Raw genomic sequence first — 20424 nt, 5'->3', positions numbered from 1 at the left:
CAAGTCAACTCAGCTGACTCGAGAGTTTTTTCTTAATATATTTAAAAGTACAAATTTTCATGAAATAAAACTATATATTTAAAATATTCAAAAAGTTATGAAAATGTAAAAAGAAGAAATATGATTAACATGAGAAATTAGAAGTCACATATCATGTCATTTTTAGTGGTTGTTTTGATAACCAAGTATATCTATGAGTACCAAATCAAGTACAAGTATGTCAATTAGATGCATGTGGAAAAAGTGTAGAATGCTGTAAAATAAAAAGGTATTGGATTTACAAATTTAATCACATGGGACATGGAGATATTCAATTAATTGCATCTACTGTTAGATTGCAGCGCATAGGGAGAAATCTGCCCATGTCAAAAATCACAACTTTTCGGTTGTAAAAGGACTTTTTCACCCTTCACACGTGAATTTCCTTTGATATGTGAACTTCCCTCTCAAATATCCAAATATGTGAATTTTCTCTTACACATTTGCGAATGTCCTTATGCTTTCACATTTGTGAATGTTCTGACCTTCACATGTGAATGTCCAAATGTCTTCCTGCTTGTGCTCTTATGTGATTTATAGTAAAAAGAGTTTGTTGAAAAAAACTGACACTCCAAAAGCACGATGGGCATTTGGCAACACTTCAAAAGTATCACTAAAGCCTTTAGCAAAGCTTTTGCCTTTAGTGCCGCTTCAAAAGTACATATTTGGGAGAAAATCGTAAAATAAAAGAGCGCCGTTTGCATATTTTGGGAGGACATTTGCATAAAATTTGCTATCTCCCTGGTTATAATTTTGAACAGGGTGCCTAAGAGTGAAATTGGTCTTAACTTTTTAATCTCAATCTCCTAGGTTATTTAGGAAAGAGGACCAAGAGGGATTCACCCCCATCTCCCTGGCAAACATGAGTTTCTATAAAGATCGTTAAACACTGCCATAAAGTCTCTCTGGCATGCTGGCCAAGCCACCTTAAAAAATTCAACAAGGAATTCGTCCACCTACGGGGCCTTGTTGTTGAGGAGTTTTCATTTTGTTTGCTTGACTTCATCTACCAATAAACCCCTGTTCACGAAGTCTTGCACCCTCGAATCAAAACAACCCATGGGGGTCTCACTTATGTCAAGAGAGTCCTCACCCATATTGGAGGTAAAAAAAAGTCACTAACGTATTTTGTTGCCTCCCTTTAGATTTCATCATTCTCATAAAGATGCCCTCCAATTGACAAGGCCAAGTGAAGTTATTTCTTCTAGAGGAAGCGAAAGAACTTAGTGTTTTTATCGCCACAACACATCTAATGTACTTTGGATCTTTGCTTCCATTTAATCTCCTGCCTTGCTCTTCATTCTGATATATCATCGATCAATAGCTTTTTCCTGTCATTTAATCCCTCCACCTCATGTGCATCACCCCGCCATGCTGCCATCTCCCTCTGCATTAAACACAGTTCCTCTATCTGCTTGAATCTCACAACCCCTTCTCCTTTGGATCACTCAATTAATCGAGTTCTTATGTGGTTTATTTTTTTGTGAATATAAGAACAGCCTAAGCGGCTACCTGCGGGTGGGCTCACCATCCTTCTATGCTTTCAACCAGCTTTGGGTCCCTCAACTACCATAGTTCAAACTTGAACCTTCGATTGCTCATCCATCTTACCTCCCATTCGAGCATTATTGACATGTGATCCGAAATGGATATAGGCGCCGCCCCATGGTGGCTCGTCCATCACGGAGTCGCTCCCACCACCCCTACTCACAATGAACCTTTCAAATTTCTGCATGCAAGGGTCTCTTCTCCTGACTGACTAGGTATAAATGTTACACCAACCTTGTGAAAATGGATTTTAGAAAAGAGATCTCAAGCCTAGAGGCACGTTCTTAAGATCGCTATCTTTAGAACTTCAATCGCCCCACTCCGGGAAGACCAAAGATGGGAAAAGGGGTTTGATGCGACTGAGTTCCCAGGATACAACTAGGCTTGAACCTCCAGAGAGTCACTGCTTCGCAAGGACAGATGATCTCTACCACACTTGTACTCTGCAAGCCAAATCGAGAAGAAGGAAGAAGAAGATTTTTTTTTTTTTTGAGAGTCGTAAAATTCTTGTATATTCAAAAGACGAAATAGAAGATATTTATAGACTTTTAGAGAGGCCAAAACGTTTTGCGATAAATGAGATTAATGGCCATAAATCTGACGGTTTGAAAATAGGACGAAAAAGACCTGAACGGTCACCCACCTTTGACTGTCAATCAAAGGCCTCCAAAACCGCCCAACAGTCACAATGCAACATTAACTCGATATGCATGCAACTTAAAGCTTTTCAAACGGCCAGATAACTCAAACCGAAAAACAAAACGGATATTTTCACCTCATAAGCACCTCGCACCGCTGCGAGTGCGCAAAGTGCAAAGTGACACATTGCGCCTCAAGCGCCCTTGCGCACGCGCGTGTGCGCGAACGGCGCGTCCGTTGCTGCACGATGCGCAGCAACGTCCGCAATCCACCTAAAGAATCAAGGCTTACCAAAGTAAAGAATAGATAACAAGCTCTCTATTTAAACCTCTTGAAAAACTTTTCTCTCTTAGATATGGGACTAAACTTTTTCAAAACTCTTTTGGTAGTAATCATTAATATTTTAAAACTTTCCTAACAATCCCCCACTAGTTTTAAAATATATTTGGCTTGCATAGAAACTTATGCATTAGTGAGAGTGTTTGTGTGACTTGAACCCCTACTATTTGAAAGAAAACCTAAATTAACCAAGGTGCTAAGTGGACTTACCTTGAACTTAGCTTCTTATATTGTTAACGGAGTTTTCAATCATACATAGGTTTCCAAAAGTACGATTGTGTGGATTTCATGTTGGCACATTTAGAGCCTTGTGCTTTCCTGGATTCATGAGTGCTCTAGAGAATTGCCAATTCTCATAAGAAACGGCTCACATTTCTACACTCATATAGGTGAGTTTGTCTAGGTGTACTGTAACACACACCTTAGCCTTAAGGCCTACAAACTCATTAAGAGCTATTAGCTCAACCCTCATATTAGTTACAGCTCATGAGCACACATCAATAATGGGCTTACATAAATATGCTCAATATCTGTCATTCACCAATTCGTTTCCCATTGAACCTATGCATGTGGGATCTCCAGCGCTCTAGGTTGGGTATCCTTAGGTGATGACTTAATTGGCTTAATTCCCATTCCCCTTGAAGTTTTATTGATGACATCTCTCGAAAGGCCTTTCGTAAATAGGTCTGCCAAGTTTTGACATGACTTCACATATTTCAATGAAATAATATTGTCATCAATCATTTGTTTTATAAAACTGTGTCTTAGACTAATATGTCTAGACTTCCCATTGTATTTCATATTACCTGCTTTACATATAGCTGATTGGCTATCACAGAACATTGAAATAGCAGGTATAGGCTTCTCACCTAGTGGAATATCCACTAGCATATTTTTAAGTCATTCAGCTTCTCTACAAGCAGATGCCAAAGCAATAAACTCAGATTCTATTGTAGAATGAGTTAAACAGGTCTATTTCTTAGACCCCCATGCAACTGCTCCTCCTCCAAGGGTAAAAACCCAACCACTCGTAGACTTGGAATCTTCAAAGTCAGTATTCCAACTTGCATCACTATACCCTTCAATAACAGCAGGAAACTCGGTATAGTGAATTCCATAGTCTAAAGTATGCTTTAGATATCTAAGAATCCTATTCACTGCATTCCAGTGTTGATGACCAGGATTATTAGTGTATCTACACACTTTACTCATTGCATAGGCAATGTCAGGCCTTGTGCAGTTCATTGCATACATAAGGCTACCTACAACACTGGCATATTTTAATTGTTTAACACTAGCACCATCATTAGGAGTCAATTTCATATTTGGATCATATGGGGTGCATGCTGGTGAACTATTAAGATATCCATACTTTGTAAGAATTTTCTCAATATAATGTGATTGACATAATACAATGTCATTTTTATTTCTTATAATTTTGATTCCTAAAATAACATCTGCAACACCCAAGTCTTTCATACAAAACAAGGAAGATAAAAATCTTTTTGTTTGATTTATGCATTCACTATTGTTACCCAAAATAAGCATATCATCAACATATAAACAAATAATAATAATTGAGCTACTATCTACTTTACTGTAGACACATTTATCCGCATCATGAATTTTAAAACCATTATGCACCAGAGAACTATCAAATTTTTCATGCCATTGCTTAGGGGCTTGCTTTAATCCATATAAGGATTTTTCAAGTTTGCAAACTTTGCGCTCTTGCCCTAGCACTACAAAACCTTCAGGTTGCTCCATATATATCTCTTCATCTAATTCTCCATTCAAAAAGGCCGTTTTCACGTCCATTTGATGAATTTGAAGCTTATATATGGCAGTCATGGCAATCAGAATTCTAATAGTAGATATTCTGGTTACAGGAGCAAAAGTATCAAAATAATCAATACCTTCTTTTTGTTTAAAACCTTTTGCAACCAAACGTGCTTTAAATTTATCGATTGTACCATCAGCTTTTAATTTCTTTTTGAAAATCCATTTGCAGCCAATAGTTTTGCAACCAACAGGTAAATCCACTAATTTCCATACATTATTAGACATAATTGATTCTATTTCATCATTAATAGCTTCTCTCCAAAAGGCAGCATCTTGAGAAGACATAGCCTCTTGAAAAGACACAGGATCATTCTCAATTAGAAATGTATAAAAGTCAGAACCAAAATTAGTTGGTTTTCTAATGTGTTTACTGAGTCTAACTTCAGTTTCTGGTTCATCAACACAATCATTAGAATATTCAATCATGTCATTTACAGGAAGTTCATCTATTATAATCCGGCTGCCATCAAGAAGAGAATCAAATGCATTTTTATGTTCTATGAAAGATGCATCTCTAGATTCTACAATAACATCATTAACAATGTCCAAAAATCTATATGCTTTACTATGTTTAGCATACCCAACAAATGCACATTTAAATGCTTTAGGTCCAACCTTCTTCCTTTTATTTTCTGGAATTTTAACATATGCTAAACAACCCCAAACACGAAAATAACTAAGATTAGGTTTCTTACCAAAACACAATTCATAAGGTGATTTATCAGATTTGGAATAAGGAACTCGATTAAGAATATAACAAGCAGAAAGTATAGCCTCTCCCCATAAGTTGGAATGCAAACCCGTATTAAGCAGCATTGCATTCATTATTTCTACAAGTATTCTGTTTTTCCTTTCTGCTACTCCATTTTGTTCAGGAGTTCTAGGAGCTGACGTTTGATGGATAATACCATTATCTTCACAGAATTTATCAAATTCTCCACCTAAGTATTCACCTCCTCTATTTGTTCTTAAATGTACAATATTTGTTTTAAACCTATTTTTTACTTCAGCTAGATAAAGAAGAAATTTGGAAAATGCTTCAGATTTATGTTTCAACAAATAAACATAACAAAATTTTGAGTAATCATCTATAAAGGTAATAAAGTACCTATTGCCACCACGACTCAAAACATTATCCATCGTACACACATTAGAATGCACTAATTCAAGCAATTTATAATTCTTTTCTACACTAGGAAACGGAAGTCTAGTTAGCTTAGTTTGAATGCATGTCTCACACTTATGTTTATGTTCTATTCTCACATAACACGGAAGAAGACCAAAGTTATTCATATTATGAATGCAACGAGAATTTATATGTCCTAATCGTGAATACCAAAGAAAATAGGAGTCAACCATATAAACAGAAGTAGTAGCTTCATTTATGCTCATCTTGAACATACCACCAGTGGCAAACCCTTTTCCTACAAAGATTTTTCCTTTGGTCACAGTTACAATCCCAGACTCAATAACAATCTTAAAACCCTTTCGTGACAGGAGATCTGCAGAGATTAAATTTTTTCGAACTTCTGGAGCATAGTGGACATTCTCAAGTGTTAGGACTTTCCCAGAGGTGAACTTAATTTCCACACTCCCTTTTCCCAGCACTTTAGTTGAGGAAGAGTTTCCCATAAAGAGATTGCATCCTTCCCCCACTACTTCATACGACTTGAACAAGTTCCTGTCGTTTGCCACATGAACAGTGCTTTCAGTATCCAGGTACCAGTCTTTATTTGCAGCCACCATAAAGGTTTCAGAGATTACAGCAACAAGCCTTTCCTCTGACTCATTTGACTTAGGACCAGTTCTCTTCCGTTCTCTGCATTCTCTAGCAAAATGGCCAAACTTGCCACAAACATAACAACTAATTTTCTTTTTATCAGTTCGCTTTTTCCCATTCACAAAATTCTTTTTGATTTTCTGGGTTTTCATGATTTTGCCACCCTTGTTACTAACAAAATTCACTTTAGGATAACCTTCTTTAGGACTCAAATTCTTTTTGTCACGAAGACGAGTCTCTTCCTCAATTCGGATGTCCTTAAGAAGGCCATCTAAAGTAATTTTCTCATTTTTATGTTTTAGGTGATTCTTATATTCTTTCCAGGAATCCGGCAGCTTCCCAATGATGACAGCAACTTGGAAGTCATCATCAAGATACATACCTTCTCCTTTGATCTTATAGGCCAGTATTTGCATCTCGTGAATTTGAGCAAGTATATGCTTATCATCAACAATAGAAAAATTAACATACTGATCTACGATAAACCTTTTGTTACCAGCATCTTCTGCATTGTACTTGATCTCGGAGAGCATTCCACAACTCTTCAGCCGACTCCAATGGTGAATACAAGTCAAAGAGAGAATCGGCTAAAGTGTTCAGGATATGCCCTTTGCATCGGTAGTTGTCAGTAAACCACTTCTCTCACTCTTTCTTCTGTTCTTCTGTCTCAACTTCTCCAGCAGCGACAGTGGGACAGGGCTTTTTGAGAACATAGTCAATATGCAGCTCGGATAGCAAGAAATAGACTTTGATTGCCACCGCTTGAAGTTTGACCCATCAAATCGATCGAGTTTTTCGAGGTCACGGCTAAGCAGATTGATGGAGTTGGATGTCGAACCAGAGGCCATAATGAAGTTCTAAAATTGTTACACCAACCTTGTGAAAATGGATTTCAGAAAAGAGATCTCAAGCCTAGAGGCACGTTCTTAAGATCGCTATCTTTAGAACTTCAATCGCCCCACTCCGGGAAGACCGAAGATGCGAAAAGGGGTTTGATGCGATTGAGTTTCCAGGATACAACTAGGCTTGAACCTCCAGAGAGTCACTGCTTCGCAAGGACAGATGATCTCTACCACACTTGTACTCTGCAAGCCAAATCGAGAAGAAGGAAGAAGAAGATTTTTTTTTTTTTTAGAGTCGTAAAATTCTTGTATATTCAAAAGACGAAATAGAAGATATTATAGACTTTTAGAGAGGCCAAAACGTTTTGCGATAAATGAGATTAATGGCCATAAATCTGACGGTTTGAAAATAGGACGAAAAAGACCTGAACGGTCACCCACCTTTGACTGTCAATCAAAGGCCTCCAAAACCGCCCAACAGTCACAATGCAACATTAACTCGATATGCATGCAACTTAAAGCTTTTCAAACGGCCAAATAACTCAAACCGAAAAACAAAACGGATATTTTCACCTCATAAGCACCTCGCACCGCTGCGAGCGCGCAAAGTGCAAAGTGCCACATTGCGCCTCAAGCGCCCTTGCGCACGCGCGTGTGCGCGAACGGCGCGTCTGTTGCGTCCGCAATCCACCTAAAGAATCAAGGCTTACCAAAGTAAAGAATAGATAACAAGCTCTCTATTTAAACCTCTTGAAAAACTTTTCTCTCTTAGATATGGGACTAAACTTTTTCAAAACTCTTTTGGTAGTAATCATTAATATTTTAAAACTTTCCTAACAATAAAGTCACCCGAGATCTGTAAATCCACCATATCCAACTCAACAAAATCAACAAACTGCCGCATACTGCTAGTATATCTTTGTTCTCGGTTGGATTCATAGGTACGTAGAAAATTAAATTTTTTAGTTATGCACCAATTTGCCAAAACTCTTTTACCCTAACAAGTTAAGCTCATCCTGAAAAGCTCTTTTTAAAGCAAATATAGTTGGAGCATATACTAATGTGAGCATTAAAAAAATGCTTGAATTTAGCTGTTCAAAATACACCATGATCGAAAATAGGCCTTTGTCCATAACCATACCACTAATACCTTCCCTTCAAACCACCAAAATATCCCCTGATATGCCAATCGAGGAAATAAAATCAAAAGAACAACCTCGCCAAATTTGTACAAGGAAACTGACTTCAAACATTTCCATCTTTGTTTCCGAAATACAAACAATGTCCACCTACTACCATGAGTAATGCAATAACGGCCCCCAAACCATATCTACCTTCCATTTTAAAAAAGAATGCCTCCCGTTCCCACACCCTCATGATTTCCCCCCTTCCATTTAAAAAAAATACTTCTTCCATTCTCCAATTGTTTTGCACCTGGCCTTTAATGATGCCACCTGAGCAACCTACATTCACTCCACAGCTATACACCATATTTTACCTCAAAACCCATAAAACGGGTCAGACTCGTGAAAGCCTAGTAGGGGTTATTGGTATAAGTTTTATGAAATAGATTTTTAAAACTATATTTTCAATAAAAACAGTGTGAAAGCCAGACACCAAATACTAAAAACCGGCTTGTACTAGTGGTGGAGTCCGGGTCGATCTCAGAGAACGAGAGAAACACTTTGTATTTCACAGAAAACTAATCTACTCTTTATTGCCTTAAAAAATAAAAGAATTAATTAACTAAGAGTACGACCCTTTGCAGAGGGCTTAAACAAATAAAAATAATAATTAAGTGGCCTTATTACAAACTCAATGAATTAAATAAAATAAATCCTAAGCTAAAAATAAAAGAATAAGAGTCTTCAAGGCTTGAGCTTCTAGTCTCTTTTGATCTTCACTGCTTTCCTCTTTTTCTTGTTGTTCTCAAACTTTATTGATTGATGAATGACTCTCTTGAGAGCTCTTTTGAGGGCTCGGAGGGCCTTTTAAGGAGACCTCAGAAGGCTCTTCCGAGGTACTTTTAAGGGGCTACCGCACATCCAACCACTTCTCTGCAAAACAAAAATCACAAAACAAGACTGAATAAAGAGAAACTAGACAAAAAAACAATGTTAATTAAAAAAAAAATCACAAAAACAAGAATCTAACTACTAATAACAAACTAACTACATGTAACAAATGTGAACTAACATGTAACAAACTAAAGCACTAAATGACAAAATAGCAAAACAAACTAACTAACAATCAAGAACTAATTTATGTAACAAACTAATAAAAGACAAAAACTAAAAACAAACTAGATGAATCTAATAAAGACTATATGCTATACGGATTATGAAGGTAAGCTAATAAAAAAAATTGGAAATAAAATAAAAGCTAACCTACTAACCTATTTAATTATTCATAAATAAAAAGAAGAAAACATAAATCGGCTAATCTTTAAATTACCTAATCTATGCAAGATTGAATCAACGTCTAAACTAACTTAATAACTTGAATCAAATAAACTACACTACAGGCTGAATTAACGAATTAAATTATGAAAAACTAATCGAATGCATTTAATGTAACTAATTAACTGATGAAATCAACATAATAAAGAACCGACTATTGAATTTTACAAAACTAGATCTATATGCAAAATTAAAATTGAAACTAACTACTGACGTGACTAAATTTAAAACTAAACTCTAAGTAACTGAATTAAAAATGGAAATTAATCTATAACTAATCATAATCTAAATTATTCTAAAGAAAACAAGTATTTGAATAAAGAAAGGAATATCGGCTAAAACAATTTTAATATAAACTAATTTGTAATAATCTAATAAAAATAAAATAGATTAATGCTGATCTAATTAATATAGAAACATAACTAAATCTTGAATCATGAATTGTAAAAAGAATTAATTAAAATTAACTATAACTATTTAATCGACTAAAAATCGAATTTATCAAAAAGAACGCTAATTGATAATGAAAAAAAAGGAAATCCGGCTATGATGAATTTATGTTAATCTATTTAACATAACCTAATTCCTAATGATGTTAAATTAAGATCAAGATTAATCTAACTAATCTAGAAAAAAACTGAGTTAACGTGAATTGGATTTACTAAATAAACAAAATAATTAACTATTCCTAAATCGGCTACTTCAGAAATATAGATGAATTAAATCTAGTTAATACTAGAAATAAAAGAAAACTTAATCTAAACTAAATCTAACCTAGATCTGACATAAACTAAATTAAAACTCATTAAAACATAAAACTACTCTATGCTAAGTCTATCGATTTGAATAAAATATTATTATTCTATGCAAAAATCAAGAAAATTGTCTAAACTAAATTAAGTTATTTTATTATTTTTTATTATTTTTTGTTTTTTTTATTTTTGGATGATAAAAAATAAAACTAATCTAATCTAGATGCAATGAATATGCAATGATATGATGAACTCATGCAATGATATGATGAACTACATGCAGAAACTAAAATTATGAAACTACAGAGAGATAGGGAAGAAGAAACGTACCTTCTGATCCATTTTCGATAGAGGGGTTGAGAAAAAAAAAATGGTCTTACCTTTCGGGCTGCACGTACCTCCAATGATAGGGACAAGAAGAAGTTGACAATAGTAGAAATTAGAAGCAAGACGAAACAAGAGGAAAAAGAAGAACCGAGGGAGGAACCGACCAAGAGTGAAACGGGGGAAGAAGAGAAGGGGGGAAAGGAGAGAGAGGTCTGCATTTTCCCAAAGAGAAGACAAAAACGTGTTCTATGGCTGAAAAAATCTACTTTATAGTCTAAAATTAGGTCAAAACATGATTTTTTAAAAGAGGTCGGATATTTTTTCAAGAATTTCCAAAAGAGTCCTCTAGAAAACATGTTTTTAAAAAAGCACTTCTAAACAAACTAAAATTAATTAATACACTCCTAATCTAGTTAGACTACACATTAGAAAATTCTAAACTAACTAAAACTCTAAAAAATGCAAGGAAGAGATTGAAATATGCGATTTTACTTATATTTTTAATTTAAAGTAGTTTCTCAAAGACACTGATAAAAATGAGTTTTTAATTCAATTTTTTCATGGGATCATGCATAAAATAGTATAAATAAAATACAAAATATATGCATGATTAAATTTTTTATGCTTATCGTTTGCTAGTCCTCGAGCAAACTGACCCTGAACAAAAAACAAAAGACAAAAGACAAACTAAACTAAACAAAAACAAAAACCTGACTCACTTTCGTAGGAATCACGATTGCATTTAGCATATGCAACAAGCCCTTTAAACCCCTAGGTTACCCCAATGGACGAGTAAGGTCTCGTGAGGGTTTGCAGTGATGCTACCCACAAACATCTCTGTCATGTATGCATAAAAATTCAACTTCAAAAAATATTAGGCAATTGAGGAGTTGGTTTTACAAATATTACATGCCATTACATTATCAAAACATAATTAAAGTCTTTTATAGGCCACCACAAAATAAAAGTCTTTTCTTTTACTTTTCTAAATATCATAATAATTTTTGCTTTATTCTCAGAAAATCAAATATACATGTCATTGTTTATTTCTCCTTACTTATATGTTTTCTGTACAAGTTTCTCAATACTTATTCCTAAGCAGTGAACTTTATCTTTATGCTCTTGATTTTCTTTCTTTTTTTTCTTTTTTCAGGTTTTTAATTTTTTCACACTTTTTCTTTCTTTTTGTTGAACACTATATCAAATTTCCAGTTTTCGTGACCCGTGTAACGAGCTTTGGGTCAGTGACTCCCAGGCTAGACGACCTTAAGGCACCAAATACAAAGTATCCCTCAGACTTAATTGCTTGAGTCACTAGACCTTTCATTTTAATAGTTTTACGTATAACTTGCTTCTTGTCATGTGCAATGTCACTATCTCTTAGGCTTTCTATAAAGTCCATGTAACGGGCTTTCGGGCCGGTGGCTCCCAAACCAGATGACTTTAGGGTACCAGATGTAAACACCCCTCAGGCTCTACTTGCTCGAACCAAATAGGTCATAGATATCAACTTTGACAAAGAAGTGATTTCTTTCAGTATCCTTTTCAACATGAAACTCAAACACTTCAACTTGTGTCTAAGCCCAGTTATTAAGGAATACAAAGACATCAACAACTAAACATATGCTCTTTTTCACCTTTTGAGCTCTTATTTTCAATGTTGTTCATTTGCTTAGTTTTAAAAAATAAATCGTGCTTATTTATACTTGTGATTCAAAATAAAACTCTAACATGCATCTACTATCATTTCTTTGAAATCCACATAAATAACCATATTTTTCTAGATCAGTGTCATAAAAAAAAATTGTGGGGCTTAAAAATTCTCTAAAAACATTAGATTATGTAAAACATTTATATAAGGTCAAACTCATTCCTTAAATGCCCAATTTTTATGGGTTTTGAACAATGTGCGAGTACAAAGACAAAAAAAGATTTGGGTGTGCAAACTATACCCTCTCTTATGCTTGAATGACACTGTCCTCAGTGACTCTCTCCCATGCTTGCATGAAACTATATGAATGCACATGAAAAACAAAAGAAATATGAGGAAAGTAGTGGAAGTCGCTTGATCTGCACTATGAAATCTTACCTGATGCTGCCCTGCACTGGCTCTGTAGAGATTCTACCTGTCTCAATGTTTACAACTCATAAAAATACATCAAATACAATGCATACATGATCTAACATTCATGCTCATGAACAAAAAAAAATGACAGAAAATAGCAAAACTACTAATATCACAATACTAATATGGGTTGCCTCCCATAAAGCGCTAAATTTTATGTCTTCAGCCAAACGGATCTCTAGTGACCCTTCATCGTCCATGAGATCAATGGACATGAAGTTATGCTCAATCGAGAGGTCTAAGGAAAATGGTTTCATCTATGACCCTACCCACAATATTTTCTCCAACTCTACCCCTGTAGACCCTACAATGGCTCTCTAGTCTGCTAAGAACGAGCTTAGTCTCCATGTGAAGACTATTCTCAAATGATGGTGAGCCATAAATTGAATTTCTATCCAAGCAAGCATCCAACAACATATCGGATTGCTTTCATTTAACATCCATAACATAGAAGCATTCGTTATTTTCTCTCGCTCTCGTGGCAATATAAAAAATATTTATCCATAGTCGCTTGTTGCCAAAATAAACATCCATCTCCCCAGTACGACAATCAATACGAGCGTTGGCAGTGGCCAAGAATGGTCTGCCAAGAATGATGGGGGTCTGGTGAGCGGCATCAGTGCCCTCCATGTCCAAAACGAGAAAATCAATAGGAAAATAAAAGTCATCGACCTTAATTAACACTTTTTCCAAGATTTCTCGGGGGAGCTTGGTAGACCTATCTGCCAATTATAAGATGATCATCGTGGACTTTAAATCCTCAATCCCAAAAATGTCATAAAGAGAACCCGACAATATATTTATACTAGCCCCAAGATCGAGCAATGCATGATCGATGGTAATGTTCTCTATGACACAAGAGATGATTGGTGCCCTAGGATCCTTCAGTTTAGGTGAGGCTTGGTGTCGAAACACAAAACTCACCTGCTCAGTCAGGAAGATCTTCATAGGCAACGATCTTGACTTTATTTTCTTTGTGCAAAGTTTCTTAAGAAACTTTGCATAGGCGGGCACTTGTTGGATGTCATCCAGTAGGGAGAGGTTTATGTGAACATGCTTAAATATGTAAAGCATTTCGTGCATTCTAGCCCCTTGCTTGCTAAAATCGTTTGGTTTTTTCAAAGCCTAAAGAAAATGGGCTTTAAGAATATACGAAGGAGAAGGCATAGGCCATGGGCCCTGCTCGCTTTCCTTGAGTATGGTAGGGAAGATCGACTGGTCAATAGGTCAGTCACTAGGCTCTCCAGTCTTCTCCTGAGTAGGGCGGAGTGTCTTCTGGTGTGAGTTTTGGAAAACCCCTTTTAAAATAATATTTTTAATTAAAATTCAGTGAAAGCCAGACACCAAAAATATGAAAACCAGCTCGCATGAGTGGTGGAGTCCGGGTCGAACTCAGGGAACGAGAAATACTTCGTATTCGAACACATAATCTAAACTACTCTTTATTGCCAAAATGAAAAGAATTGATTAAATAATTAACTAACTACGAGAGTACGGCCCTACGCAGAGGGCTTAAACAAATAATTAAAGTGCCTTATTACAGACCCAAATGAATTGAACTAAATGAAATAAAAGCCTAATCTAGAAAGAAAAGCAAGTCTTCAGTGCTTGAGGCTTTCTGTCCCTTCTTGAGGTAATGTATGTTTGCTTGAACTTTGGTTTTTTGAGGGCTCGAAATCGCTTCTTTCACACGTCCAAATGCTTCCCACAGTCGGCTAGATGGGTTGAGGAAAGACTGGTTCATCCTGGCTGTTGCTGCACCTTCCCAATGAAGAGGATGGAAGAACCGGTGCTGAGGAATACATCAAGAAGAGCAAGAAAAGGAAAAAGAGAGAGGAAGCAAGAGAGAGAGAGAGGCGTGCAATCCACCAGAAAAGAACGTCTTTTTCTTGCTGTATAATACTATTTATAATATTATATTAGGGTAAAACATTTTTTTCAAAACAAGTCCAATAGTTTTCAATAATTTCCAAAATACCCATTTTAGCAAAACATGCTTTATCGTTTAAAAAAAAACAAACAAACTTCTTAAACTAATTAAAGATTACAAATTAGCTAATACAAACTTAAGCTAACTAAACTACAATTAAGAAGTTCTAACTATAAAAAATATATATATGCAAGGAAAGCTTTGAAGAATACAATTTTCTGATAAAATTCAATGCAATGCGGTTTCTCAAAACTAATGGTAAAAATGGGTTTTTAAGGCAATTTTAACATAGATCATGCATAAATACTGATTAATAAAATGTGACATATATGCATGATCAAATACCCCCATGCTTATCATTTGCTAGTCCTCGAGCAAACTGAAACAAAAACAAAAATACTAAACTAGACACAATAAAAACCTAACTCACTTTCGTAGGAATCACGGTTGCATTTAGTATATGCAACAAGCCCTTTCAACCCCTGGGTTACCCCAGTGGACGAGTAAGGTCTTGTGAGGGTTTGCAGTGATGCTACCCACAAACATCTTTATCATGTATGCATAAAAATTTTAGAACACAAAGCATTAGGCAGTTAAGGAGTTTGTTTTCACAAATATTTCATGTCATTGCATTATCAAAACATGATTAGAGTATTCTACCTGCCACCACAGAATAAAACATTTTCTTTCACTTTTCTAAATAGCATAATCATTTATGATTCATTCGCAGAAAATCAAATATATACATGTTATTATTTACTTATCCTCACTCATATGTGTTCTGCACAGGTTTTCTCAATATTTGTTTCTAAGTAGTGAACTTTTCTCTTTTTCGCTCTTTTCTATTTCTTGATTTTCAATTTTGCACACATTTTTTCTTTCTTTCTTTTATTGAGCACTATATCAAATTTTCAGTTTTTGTGACCCATGTAACGAGCTTTGAGTCAGTGACTCCCAGGCCAGACGATCTTAGGGCACCAGATACAAAGTATCCCTCAGACTTAATTGCTCGAGTCACTAGACCTTCAATTTTTTTATAGTTTATGTATAGTCTAGTTCTCTGTCATGTGCAATGTCAATATCTATTAGGCTCTCTATAAAGTTCATGTAACGGGATTTCGGGTCAATGGCTCCCAAACCAGATGGCTTTAGGGCACCAGGTGTAAACACCCCTCAGGCTCTACTTGCTCGAACAAAATAGGCCACAGATATCAACGTAGACAAAGAATTGACTTCCTTTGTTATCCTTTTCAACATGGAACTCAAACACTTCAACTTGTGTCTAAGCCCAGCTACTAGGGAGTACGAAGATATCAAACAACTAAACGTATGCTCGATTCACTTTTTGAGCTCTTTTGCGATGTTGTTCATTTGCTTAGTTTTCAAAAATAAAACTGTACATATTCATACTTGTGATTCAAAATAAACTCTAACATGCATCCATAATCATTTCTTTGAAATCCACATAAACAACCATGGTTTTCTAGAATTGTGTTAGAAAAAGTTTTTCGTGGGGCTTAAAAATTCTCTAAAAACGTTAGATGTTGCAAAGCAGTCATATAAGTTCAAATTCATTCCCTAAAAGCCTAATTTTTATGAGTTGACATAAAAATGCAAGTGCAAAGACATGAACAATTGGGTGTGCAAACTACACCCTCCCCCATGCTTGAATGACAATGTCCTCAGTGACACTCCCCCATGCTTGTATGAAACTAAGGGAATGCATATGAAAACAAAATAAATGAGAGAAAAAGGAGTAGAAGTCACCTGATCCACACTGTGAAACCTTACCTGATACGACATGTGAATGGCTCTACATAGGTTCCACCTGTCTCACAGTTTACAACTCATAGAGATATGCAAAAGAATGCAATGCATACATGATCTAGGCTTGACGCTCATGAAGAAAAACTACCTAAAAACAAAAAATATTAAAGCTACTAATGGTACATAAAAAATATGGGTTGCCTCCCATAAAGCGCTAAGTTTTACGTCCCCAGCCAGACGGATCTCTGGAAACCCTTCATCGTCCATGAGATCAATGGACATGAAGTCGTGCTCAATCGGGCTCTCTGAGAAAAAGAGTGTCATCTGCGACATTACGCACTGTGTTCCCGTCCAAATTGAGAAATGACTCAAAGTGCCAAATCCAACTCAAATCACCTGTTTGATTCTCAAGTAATCCTAGGTGATCCTCTTCGAGTGATTCATTATCCTCCTCCTGAGGTGGATCACTCAATAACCAAGCATGTTCTGCTTCTACGAGGTCCTGGATAAAATCAACCTCGAAAGCAGCCTCCTCTCTGACATACCCTAATCCAGCATGAAAAATGTTCAACCTTATCTTCATGTTGCCAAATGAAACATCCATCGCACCAGTGCAGCAATTAATGCACGCATTGGCAGTGGCAAGGGGCAACCAAGAATAATAGGGGTCTGTCGTATGCTATCATCTCCCTCCATATCTAAAATCACGAAGTCTACATGGAAATAACAATCCTCTACCTTGACTAAAACATCTTCAAGTATCCCTCTCGGGATCTTGATCGATCTATCTGCGAGTTGCAAAGTCAAAGGTGTTGGCTTTATCTCTTTTAATCTAAATTTGTCATAAAAGAAACCCGGTAAGATATTGACACTTGCCCCAAGGTCGAGCAATGCTTGCTCAACAGTAATGTTTCCTATGACACACGAGATGATCGGAATCCCTGGGTCCTTGAGCTTAGGTGGGGTTTGGTGTTGCAATACTGTGCTCACCTGCCCAGTCAAGTAGATCTTCTTCTGCGCATGGGACCTCAACTTTCTTTTCTGCGTACAAAGCTCTTTGAGAAACTTTGCATATGCAGGGAATTGCTGGATGACATCAAGTAAAGGGAGGTTTATCTTAACGTGCTTGAATATCTCAAGCATCTCTTGCATGTTCACTCCTGACTTACCTAATGTTCTTGGTCTCTCTAACACCTCAGGAAAGGGGGCTTTGGGAATGTAGGATTTTGAAGGCTCAGATGGAAGAACCCTCTCGCTTTCCTGAGGTAAAACATTAGGGACATGTTGTTTCTCACGTATCTTCTCTCTTTCTTCTAAAGCCTCCCTCGCTTGGTACTGCTTCCCACTCCTAAGGGTCACTACTGCTTGAGCCATGTTCTCCGCTTTCTTGACGACGATGCCTTATCAGAAAACCGCCTCCGGACATACTTTCCCTTCCTCATCCACACCCACAGCCAAGGCTCAGCATGGATTCTCTCTTAACCTCCTTAGAAATTCTCTTCTTTATGACACATTTGGCTCTATTTCTGCCTTTCCCATCTTACCTGGCAGAAGTATTCTTTTTCACGTTTATTTAAGATATGATCTCGAAACATTGTTTACAGGGATTTCACATCTTTTTAATGCTTCTTCCGATCGTGATTATTATCCTTTATTAATCCAATTGTTTTACACAAATTTGCAAATAGATCACGATACCAATTTTCTTTCCTCTCTCGTTAGAGATGTTGAAATCAAGTTTGATTCCAAACTCCTTGGACAGATTCTTGGTGTTCCATCTTCGAAAACTCTTTTCAATTCCATTGACCTTAATAATGAAAATATTTTTGAACAAATTCTACTTTAAGGCACTCCTCATTGTCCTCCTTTCAAAAATACAAACCTTCAACCTCGTGCTCGAATTGCAGGAAGAATTCTTGCTCATAATGTCCTCCCAAAGACAGGATCTTTTGATTATTTTTCAACTGCTCTATATGTCTTATTTGGAAATATATATGCAAATTGGGCACACGTCTTTTTTACTACGTTATGGAAACAAAAATCTTTTCTTACGTATGGGTGTATCCTTAACCAAATTTTCAAATATTTCAAAGTGCCTCTGAATAATGAAAAGTTTGTTTCTCAAAAGAAAATCTTCGATGAAACTGTTTTTAAATGAATGAAACTTTCATATCTAGTACCTTCATCCTCTGGATCTCCTATATCTCCTGAACCATCATCATCTCCTACATCGCCTCCATCTCAAGGCAAAAGGAAGAAATTCTCTACTGAAAAAGATGATGAAATTCTGAAACACATTAAAGCTTCAAAACTTCAACAACATACATTTCGTGAGAATGTTACTCAACAACCTTCATTTATTCAGTCTGATGTAGCTGAAATCAAGGAGATGATCAAACAACACTTCTCTTGAACTTTGTTTACTGATATTGCTTTTATAACATTTTTTTTTGAGTTGTAATATTTTGAACTTGTATCTGCATTTTTTTTATACTCTGACTCTACCAATTCCTTTTGATCATGACAAAGGGAAGAGAAGAAAAACAATGTGTTAACAATGTTGATATTATGCTAACTTCTTATGTTTTGACAGCATATTGATAAGGAGAGTAAGTTTTTTATATGTTTATCAATGCTCTATCTGTGACTAGTTTGTCATCATAAAAAGGGAAAGATTGTTAAGACAAGAAAGTTGTACACGATAATTCAAGTACAAGATTTTGATGATGAATAACTGAAACAACTAAATTTCAGCCAAGGCAATGAAGATGAAAAGAATTGAAGAATTCGTTGAAGAATCTGTGAAGACAAGCGTGCAAATGTAAATTTCTTTAAAAGTCTTAGATTCTTGTAAGAGTCTTACTTTGATTGCATATCTTACTTGCATTTCACCTAAAAATACTTAAGAAAAACTTTTCTAAAAGAACCCTTGACGAAAATCATTTTAAAAAGCTCTTTACCCACATTTTCAGGTTTATCAGTCGACTAATAGACTCATCAGTCGACCAATTTTTTGCGCCAATTTTTCAAAGCAAAATGTCAACTTTCTGATTAGTCGACTAATCAACTCTTAGTCGACCAGCCAGAATGTTCAATTTCTGAAAAATTTAGCAGGAGTCAACTGAAAGTTTTTTTCAGTCTACTGATGATTTTCATCAGTCAACTAACTTTTTTTTAGTCGACTAAGTTTCAAAAATCAGAATTTAAATTTGTTCGGCTAGACACAATAGTCGACTGACTTTAACTGTCAGTCTGCTAATATTTGATTTCAGTCGACTAATATAGTCATTTTCTGAAACTTTTAAAAGGTGCATATTTTCAGTTTTTCAAACAATTTGACAGTTCAAAACTGACTGTTTTGACACCCTTTCGTTCTTCAGCTATAAATAAGAGTGTGATCTACACTCAAAATGATTGAATTGAATCAAATTACATTGATTTGAAAGATCAAATTCTTTATTTTTCACTCATATTCATTCAAGTATTATTTTCTCACTCATCGAGTATTTTCACTCTAATTCTTTTTGTAAGTTAGTGAAATTGTGAATTGAGTATTTCAGCAGTCTTAAAAGCTTATTCCACTTCATTTGCATTCATAAGAAACGCTCGTAGGTTAATTGTAAGTTGGTTATTTCAATTTTTTTGTAAAAGGACAAAGTCTCTTTGGTTTAAAAGAGAAGTTTGCTTTCAGCACAATTGTTGTTGAAAGTGAAACCAATTTTGATCTGTTTGATCGTGAAAATCTCAAGCGGTTTTGCTTGAATATTGAATGTAGGTCTGAAAGACCGAACCAGGATAAAATTCTTATGCTCTTTGTGTGTGATTGCTTTATAGTATTCAAATTTCATCAAATTTCAAAGACGAAGATTAAAAACACTATTCACCCCCTCTAGTGCTCGTTGCATCGATCCTACGACACTTTCACATCCATTTGAAGCTGCCAGAGTCCCCAACTACAACTCACAATAACTGCTAATCAAATACCATGTAGGACTCTTGGCATAGGGATATTCTCCAGAAGAGAAAGTCTCAATG

The 20424-nt window shown here is 35.7% G+C and overlaps 1 protein-coding gene across 1 annotated transcript in view; it reads right to left on the bottom strand.

Annotated features, from left to right (window-relative positions):
* Positions 1-8906: 8906 nt before the first annotated feature.
* The window catches only part of LOC149818478 (protein REBELOTE-like), a 62911-nt gene continuing 51393 nt past the window's right edge, over positions 8907-20424 (bottom strand). Inside the window, exon 5 of the mRNA XM_089986481.1 lies at positions 8907-9086. Coding sequence (XP_089842607.1) covers positions 9056-9086 — 31 coding nt within the window. The 3' untranslated portion in view covers positions 8907-9055. The remainder of the gene's footprint in view (positions 9087-20424) is intronic.

Source organism: Nuphar pumila, chromosome 13 (genome assembly GCF_984573655.1).
Source record: "Nuphar pumila chromosome 13, dmNupPumi1.hap1.1, whole genome shotgun sequence".
Lineage (NCBI taxonomy): Eukaryota > Viridiplantae > Streptophyta > Magnoliopsida > Nymphaeales > Nymphaeaceae > Nuphar > Nuphar pumila.
Note: the sequence above shows the minus strand (reverse complement) of the source record. Positions and strands in the feature narration are given on the sequence as shown.